Source organism: Scophthalmus maximus, chromosome 4, assembly GCF_022379125.1.
Source record: "Scophthalmus maximus strain ysfricsl-2021 chromosome 4, ASM2237912v1, whole genome shotgun sequence".
Taxonomy (NCBI): Eukaryota; Metazoa; Chordata; class Actinopteri; order Pleuronectiformes; family Scophthalmidae; genus Scophthalmus; species Scophthalmus maximus.
The window spans coordinates 22,672,549-22,681,872 of NC_061518.1; the positions used below are offsets into that span (position 1 = coordinate 22,672,549).

Sequence of the window (9,324 nt, forward strand, 5' to 3'; positions counted from 1 at the left end):
GACTTTGTCGGGAGCAGAAGAAGGAAAATGACAGCCCTTGCAGCTCAGTGGTACTGGTCTGAGTCGTCTCATGACACAAAGCCCTGCTGGTGAGCTTTCTAGCTGCCTAATCAGTGACTCATTTGTAAAAACCAGTCGTGCTGTAGATCCTGACAAAGAACACTGAGAACCATTGCCGTGGGCAGGATTAAGAAAGAAAAAAAACCATTATTGACGCATTATAATACTGTATGTGCTTAATAAAACTTCCAGGACTTTCCAAAGCCGGTACTCCTTTTGGAATCTGCAATTACTAAATTCAGTTTGTATCCAAGATGAATGCAAACATCAGGACCATCAGGAGAAGTGTATGACATCAGCACAACTATTCTATGTTGTTTGACTATTTTATGATGCTTTGTCCGGTCACACTTTATGTGAAGATTAATCCCAGTGAGATTAATCTCAGTGGGATCCTAATGTTAAGTGATATAATCAAATCAACATGCATAACCCAAACTAAGGAGCTACAGTTTGTCCTTTCACATTTACATCCTGTCACCACATTTGAAACAGATAACAACACCAGTTGTTGTGATATTTATTTGGTACAAAACATGACAGTACAGTATAAAATATAAAAATAAATGTTACTTACAGCTAACATCTAGACATAATGCTGACAGTTGCAAAAAATGCAGTGTTAAAGAAAGACAGGTGCATGTGTGTGTGTGTCTGTGTCTGTGTGAGTGTGTTCAGGAGGGAACCCAGATGTTGCCATGTGTGTCAGGTGCCTGGCTGTACGGAATGTTCCAGATCCAAGGCTGGTCTGAAAGCAGGGAGAGAGGAATGTGGTCAGTGAAATGAGAAGGATACTACGTTTAATAAAATAAAGGCACATTACACTGATGGCCGCATCTGTGCCCGCCGCCTCACAGTGTCTTCATTCACTGTCTAAGTGGAAGAGCATGCCTCACACAAAGCTTCGGATCTAATTGGTTCCTCTGACGTACCATTCCTTATTGGTGTCCATCGTTTTTTTAAATTATGCCTATTCGAATGTGTTGCTTTGCTATATGATATTGAATTGAATGGCTTTGCTTCCGCCATGGAATCAAATCCCACAAAATACGGACACAATTATTTGTCACAAAATATGTCTGTTGGTCCCTCAGTTGCCCCGACTGTGTCAGCAAACATGGACAGACACATAACAAAGAGGGACTGTCACTGTCAACACCATTTAACTGATCGTAGTGTTCAGTTGTAGTGAATGTCACTGTCACATCAGACAGGGGCCGTTAAATGACTGAATTTAGGTCCTTCACCTCTGCTTGCCTGATCATAAAACCACATTTGTAACAGGAAACACAACAAGAAATGCCTGTTTCTCAAAACGAACCAGCTTTTAAATGTGACAAAAAACAAATGACGGTCAAAACCACGCACAACTCAGTAATACTGCATTCTTCTCCTCACTCCCCAGAGGGGAGGGAATAGACCAAAAGAAGATTTCACGGTTTGTGGTCATAAACCACACTACATTCCAGTCAATCTTTATACATTTTTCTCTTGTTCTTTAATCAATATCCAAAAATATGTGAAATCATCACTCGTCATCCATCCACGAACAATTTCACACCACTCTTAATTGTGTAAACCATGGGGAAGTCAATCACTGATTGTAACCGCCCCAGAGAGACATTCGACCTCCTGAGGATGTCCAGTGACCTTTGTTATTTAGTCGTGTTATCAGTAACTTTTCATGTGCGATATTGTACTTTTTCCAGCCAAAACAACGGCAAATTGAAAGGAACAGTGATCAAAAGCTGTCTTCAGTTTGCTTCTTAAAAGCACAGACAAGCGCCTGTTGCGATGACAACCTGGTCAAAATACGTCGTCCGCACACCGAAACAAGACATCCACCGTGCCTGTCGGCCTCCATCGTCAAATAGTTGAGACCAATGGCTGAACCCCGTTGCCAGGTGACACCTGTGGGGAACATTACCTAGATCCCACGTCAGGACACCAGCCCACCAACCAACGTTCCTGACTCTGCACAAATTATTTTATGCTGAGCCAATTACATTATAAACAGTATGGGACTAACTATATACCTTTGTTCTAATGGGAGCTGCTGCCCCTTTTTACGAGTGCGAAATTCAATATAACACCACACAGTATAATTCTGAAGTTTAAACAGAAGGTTTCAATTTAAATGTCTACTTTTCCATTACAGCGACACATTCATATTAACAGAATTACCACAGACCATGTGGTATTTGAAGCTGTACCTTTAGGAGAGTAGCATGTAGGGGGCAGGTCGAAGGGCACAGGGAAAGCGGAGGAGGATGAGGAGACAGGAAATGGGTTTGTGTGAACGGGGAAAGTCTTCATGTCCTATAAGGAGACAATCACTTTGGTAATTCAGTATGTATAATATTTGCTTCACTACATTCACATATGCATACATAATACTTTATTTTCTACGCTGTCACAGATATGCTTTATGTTGGAAATGCTTAGAGGTGTGTGGGTGCGTGAGCCACATATATGTGATTAAAATCTCTTTTACTGCAGATACTGTTTCTGCAGCAGTCAGACATATTAACAATTAACATAGATCTACTGTTGGTCCATGTATGTTGCTCTTACAAAGGCAGAGGGCAGGTAGAGGACTCCCAGCTCGTACGAACGGACCATCACCTGAGTGTTGCTCTTCTCCAGTGCACCCCATGCTGCTTTGGACAGGTTGGCACTGGAGCACACACATAAGGAAAGTTTAATGTTTCAGTACATCTGTTTGATAGGAGAAGATCATTCATAGGCTGTAAATAATAATGGACTTAGTCACCGGGTGCGGAAAGTGAAGCAAATGTGGAAGTGCCTAAAACCTGTATTCTCTGGGATCACCAGCAGAGGGCGACTCCCCTGGTTGCAAAAAGAAGTCCGTTTCTATAGAAGTCTATGAGAAAATGACTCGATTTATAATGTCAGTAAACATTTTCCTGACGAGTTTATGTTCTCAATCTCTAGTATGAAGTCTTCTTTAATACAGCATGATGTTCATTTCGTTCAATTCATTTAGTGTAAAATTGACAGCGTGCACCGTCCAATAGGTGCAGGTTGCAGGTGCAGGTGAACGTGCAGTGGATGAGCCCATAAGTCAGGCCACACCCCCTGCTCCTCCAAATATGGTTACTTCCTGGTTCAAAAAAGCTTAATGCTTAACTCGCGCGACATCACTGGGTTGCAACTTGGAATCATTACAGCACATGGCTATTATAATTTTATCATTTCAGATCCTTTTTTTGTAGTGTGGGTGTTGAAATTTTCTACAATTCAACACACACAAAAAAACAGTGTTGGCGCCTGGTTTGTCCCTGAAATAAGAGAAAATAAAATACACAAGTAAAAAAAACAACAATATATTCCAGACTCACCTTGTGACGAGGAACCAGGCGAGCTGAGTGAAATCTGGTGATGCCCTCATGTATGTCTTGATGTGTGGCATAGCATGACTTCTCCCTGTTGTGTCCGCCTTCCAGCGACTAAACACACACACACACACACACACACACACACACACACACACACACACACACACACACACACACACACACACACACACACACACACACACACACACACACACACACACACACACACACACACACACACACACACACACACACACACACACACACACACACACACACACACACAATGTGTCAACTGTTCAATTAAACTAGAAAAAATGTGATTCTATGGAAAGAGTATTAATCAAAAGACAGACACAACTAACAACTTCTTGACATTGTAGTCAGTAGTGTTACAGAGACATGTGCACACTAATATCTGTTGCCATTCAACATTTCAGAGTCAGTTAATTTCCCATATCACCCAAGCAAAAAAAAACACAGCTAATTAAAATCAAATGTTTTTACTACGACAATGTTCAGATGCCATTCATGAATCTTTTTACCATTAGTTATGCATTTAGCCACTACAGCTCAGCCTCAATGGTCTCCTTGGTGTTGTGGTGGAAAATAAACAAACAGATAAATATTTTTTGTTGATGGCGCAACTACCAGTGAATTTGAATGAGCACTAGTAATGAACTTACTGAAAGTAGGAGTGGAGCCAGAGCTGTTTCTGAGCTGTTTGGATGCTGTAGGGAAGAGAGCCTCCCGCTGGAGGAGAAAAAAAGTTACAACACAACAGTTACCAAATGACAATTACAGTTAATCAGCATAATACATATTAGAAGGATAAAAGAAAATAAATAAAGACAATTTCTAAAGTGGCCAAAATTAACTTTCATTTAGTAAAAGTGATTTTATTTGTATGTGACCTCCAGGACAAAAATAAATAAATAAATATTGTGTCAAATGTAAAAAAAAACGTCACTTACCTGGATAACCCTCTAAACTTGTCCTCACGTCTTCTACTGATGGATACAGCTGTAAAATGTCAACCTGTTAGCTGCTCACTTCAGAAAATATGTGATCTCTGTGCTAAATCTTTGAAAGTGGTTAATAGAGATTAGTTGCAGTGTCATTAGGTGAGTTGGATTTCAATTTTCGATCAGACACGTTACAAAAAAGACAGAACATAGCCAAGATCGTGGACAATCGAAGAGCAGCTGTTTAAAGTCATTCCAGATTGATTTTTGCCTTTAGAATGTCCTGGACTGTAAGGTAAATGTAAACATGCCACCTAAAATTATTCTTACTGTTTCATTAATTAAATCTGAGAATAACGCTAAAAGAACTACGTGAGAAATTTGTAATTTGAGTTGCATTATTTTGTACAATCCCTTGCAGAGGGCATTTGAATGCTGCATCACTCAGACCACATCAGGTTGGTGCTGGAGGAACATACCAAGTGCACAGGGGTATCCGAACGAAGAGAGGATTTCCCCAGCGTGGTCAAGGTGCGCTGAAATTCCCCCGCCAACCATTTGGTCTTGTCCAGTCCCATGGAGCCGATGCTGGAGAACTGGCCAATCACAGGCCACCGTTCATCACCAGGAATTGGTTCTGTGTTTTCATACAACAGCTTGAAAAATGAGAAGAAAGGAAGAAATATATGAAAGAAAAATCTTTGAGGGGTGTCATAATCCTGTGAAAAATCCCTTAGATGACAATGAGAGTATGTGGTTATTTTATACTTCATCAGGTAATCATGTGATAAATAATTCCTGATCTCAACACATAAGTAAAATGATACTTAAAACCATTAAATATTAATTGTGACCACATTTCTTTACAGAGGATGTGAGAGTGTGATCTCAAGTTTCAAGTCTCTACAAGCATTTGCGCAAAACTCTCCTTTGCTCTCCATATCTTTTATGTAAATACGATAATAAAAACAGCACCGCACTGAAACCACAAATCAGTCTGCCCACCTCTGCTTGTAGTGAAAATATAGTAAGAGGCAACTATATCGAACCTGAGGACATAATGAAATCATTTTTTTTTTACCTTCCTCAGCCTCAGGTGGCCCCAGCGCTCCATGTCTGAGCCAACGTACCTGCCTGGGGTCGAGCCAACCAAATACACCCTGATAAGACAGAATACTTTTAGTGTAACCTGTGATCCAGATGTTACATTCATAAAATAAGCCACTGCTGGACTGTCACCACAAATGCTACCTGGTTGGGCATGAGCACTGCTGTTTACATCTCAAGACTTTTTAATAATAAGCGTCTGCGTCACATCTGTATGTTTGCACACGTGTGTCTGCAGGTGCCTCGCGTTTACCTGGTCTCCGACAGGTCGTGCTCTTTGATCCGTTGGATCCAGTCCTCGAGTTCTGGCGCGCGGTATGACGCCAGGTATTCCAACAGGTCCCTCTTGAAGAAGGTGGGCGACTCACCTGCGCTCGCACCGCTGCCCTCTGGTAACCGTGGAAACAGGGGGCTCATCCACATCCTGGTTGGGAAGTTAAAGATTCAGAGAAAGGTCCATAATCAAACTTGATATCTGGGTACCATGCAACAAAAAATTGAACAACAGATGTTACCAAGTTGGACTGAATTTTCTTTTCATGTGACTACACAAAATCCATTCTTACTTAAATTATGGTGGGGATAAAACCCCACAACACCAGACTCACCCTTGTGTTTTCTGGTACCAGTCAGCTCTGATGAGGTTGGAGGTCAGAATAACGACTCTGAAGCCTTCCTCATACCACAGCAACATCATCTTTCTGCACAAAGACACACACGCACATGATCAATAATTCCATGAAGAATGAACAGTCAGATTTTTTTCTTTGTAAGTGTGTTGGGTGGAGACGTTCCAGCAGCATCGTCCAAATGCGATCTGATGTGTGAGCAGCAGCAACGACAAAGTAGAAACCAGCAGGTACGACACGAGGCAAAGGAGGAAATTCTTCTTACGTGTGGTGAGTTCCAAAAGCAATATCCAGCTTGGCCTGTCAGGGAAAATCACATGCATTAGTCCCATTTAAAAAGGAAAACATACCTCTATGTTACTTTACAGACCTTTACTTTACTTAATATAATATCAACCAAGTGGCACTTCAGAAACGATGTTGCTCTCCAACTGTTGGAGGCGATGGCGGTGACACTGTACCTGGCAGAATCGGACGTGTGGAAAGGGCTGAGCCTGCTGGAGCAGCCGGGCCTTGGCCTCTCTCTTATCTCCATGGACGATCAGAACTGGACGATCCCTGAAAAAAAAGCAATTTATTGATTTAAAGAATAGAATTTCCCTATCCCAAGACCTTGCAATACAAACAACCTCCAGCTTACATTAATGTATGTTGTAACAATATGGCTCGTTAGAGATGTTTCTGATTTGTTTTTGTTTTTTGTATTCTGTATAATGATGAGAAAGCAGCTCATGGACAGTAATACTTTTTAAAACCATACAGCCATACTACACTGGAGACAACACCAGATTTCCATGCACTAATCAGAAAAATGGGGATAGGTTTGTGATAATGTGATGGTAGTGAAGAAGTAGAACTTACCTAAACTCAGGCGGGAACTGGTTAACCATCCAGGATATATCAAAGCAGTAATTAAACTATGAAGAAAGAGAGCAAATTAATAGCCGAACACTCATTAAAAAAAGATGTCCGACATATGTCTACTGTCACGCTAGCAGCTCTGTGTGTAGGCACAGCAGTGCTTTGAGCTGAATGTTAATGTCTGCAGGCAAATGACAATGCTAAAATTCACCAAAATTCATCGCAATGTAGCCAATAACTGTCGACACAAGAAGAAAAGACAGGGAACCAACAAAGTCTGGAGGCCTTATCCTCTGGAGACCAACAATGTCTGCAACAAAGTGGTGGGCTGACAGCCCTGGGGCTTTTATGGCTAAATAAGAAAACAAAATAGAATATCCACATCATGGTTTTAAGCCTCCGCCAACCAAAATCAAATCAAATCACTTCATCTTTGAGTCAAAGTGAACGTTTTATTTCCGTCAAATTTGAAGAAATTCCCATCAAGGTGTTTCTGAGATATCCCATTCACAAGAGTGGTACATTGACACAGACGGACACAGGCAGACAGATGGATGACATGAAAACATAATGCAGCAGCAGCAGCAACAGTTAAATGGTTACTCACCTGAACAGATTCTTTCAAGGTCCCAAATAATGGGGAGAGAATGTCTGGATGAAAGAAAAAAAAGCAAAGATAACTTGATAAACTTATTTATAAACAACTGATGATGAAAAATGTTGGTAGTTGTGCTCCACTGATTTGAGATGTAGGAAATGTGCAGCAGGAAGATCCTACACAGGAATCATTAGATGCAAAAAGGTGTGGCAAGGTCATGGGGGATTAAAACGGGGGCCTTAATTTTGCAAAATCCAAAAACAAAAGTGAGCAGTGTTATTGAATGCAATAACTGAGGATAGGGATTTGATTCTCAAACTGGTCCAGTGCCTCAAAATGCGCATGCTTTTTATTTTCATCTTAAAATGTCAAACTGGACTACACAAGAAGTAGTCGAGCGAAACGTTTTCTCACCTTTAATGTGCAGCGCTCCGCTGTTGTATTTCCTGTCCAGGCCTGTGACCTTGTTGAGGTAAAACCTGTAGGTGTCATTCAGACAAGGGATGCTGGACTCAAAGAAGTCGTCCGGTTCGTCGATGTAGTAGAGGCGGCCGTGGGGACTGGGAGGGCGCTCACTCTCCACCTTTGGTTTCTTGGCTTTGGGGCTCGGAGGCGCCCTCTTCGGTAAGTTACTGGCGCTCTTCCCCTTCACATCACCATCGTCATCATCGCTGTCTGAGAGAGCCCAGCCCGAACCATCTGACACCTCTTTCTTCCGCTTTCCAGCCAATGAAGGACCAGTTTCATACTTCACGGGATTCACCTGGCTCTTTGCGGCCGACTGTCTGGCCTCAGAGCCAATGACGAGTGAGGATACAGGGGGGTTGGCAGGTTCGGGTTTCACCTCCACACTGGCTGATACAGGTTCTAGTTTTGGAACAGAGGGAGGGGCCGACAGATGTGGGCTGTGACTGGATGCGGCGGGTCGGTGGGTCCCAGATGGAGGAAGAGCCTCATCATCATCGTCATCGCTGCTGGAGATGGTCCACTTGCCGTGATGACTGTCCTGAGACATGCCTGAGCCGAGATACAGAGAGTTCAGACATCCTTAGACAATAGGGTCGTTATATTAAACACTTGGGCTGATATCCATGAAACTTATTTCAGTAATGTGATGGTGACAAAACCTGTTTATAACCAAATGCAGACAGGTTTCAACATGAATAACAGAGTGTGGTTTGCAGCCAAGAACTCAATTGAAACAAAAAATGCACAAATGAAGAAAGTCGAAGGTGATACATGGGCTACATTCAAACTGGGATACACAACGTGTGAATTGTGCAGAATGCATACAGGCGTGCATAATACTGTGCAAAGACGAACAACGTGACTTCCGAAATACAGGCGATTATCAAAACCTCGCTCAACCAAGAAATACACAGAAAACAAGAGACCTCTTTTTTTCCCGATGTGCCGAGTGACAAACCTGCAGAGCTGATAGGAGAAGAACAGACCGTGCAGCTCGTGGATGAGATGATAGATTGACACTCCTCTCTTGTGCTGAGCCTGATTACATAAATGACGTGTTTGCTTTACCGCGTTTAGATAAGAGAGCCGCACGTTGATCCGCCGCTGAGCAAACTTCATGCAGACTTTTGCACAAAACACACCACAGGGCGGGCGGTGAACACGGAACATGTTTCCGGGTCGAAACGTGTCCTCTGCTTGTAGTTCCGCTACATCGGCGGTACGATCCGAACACAAACTGTAAACACGGGCTGAATCATACATCTTTATGGACAGAA

The 9,324-nt window shown here is 42.3% G+C and overlaps 1 protein-coding gene across 1 annotated transcript; it reads right to left on the minus strand.

The window, feature by feature from the left end:
- Positions 1-564: 564 nt before the first annotated feature.
- tdp1 (tyrosyl-DNA phosphodiesterase 1) lies at positions 565-9,212 on the minus strand. The gene is made up of 16 exons (XM_035628849.2): positions 9,006-9,212; positions 7,994-8,596; positions 7,589-7,632; positions 6,982-7,037; positions 6,582-6,678; positions 6,386-6,420; positions 6,100-6,192; positions 5,745-5,915; positions 5,466-5,544; positions 4,864-5,040; positions 4,394-4,442; positions 4,106-4,172; positions 3,423-3,530; positions 2,635-2,737; positions 2,274-2,379; positions 565-808 (listed from the first exon to the last, which is right to left on the minus strand). Exons 2-16 carry the CDS (start codon positions 8,592-8,594, stop codon positions 735-737), a joined length of 1,860 nt encoding a protein of 619 aa, XP_035484742.1. The 5' UTR covers positions 8,595-8,596; positions 9,006-9,212; the 3' UTR covers positions 565-734.
- Between the last annotated feature and the right edge of the window lie 112 nt (positions 9,213-9,324).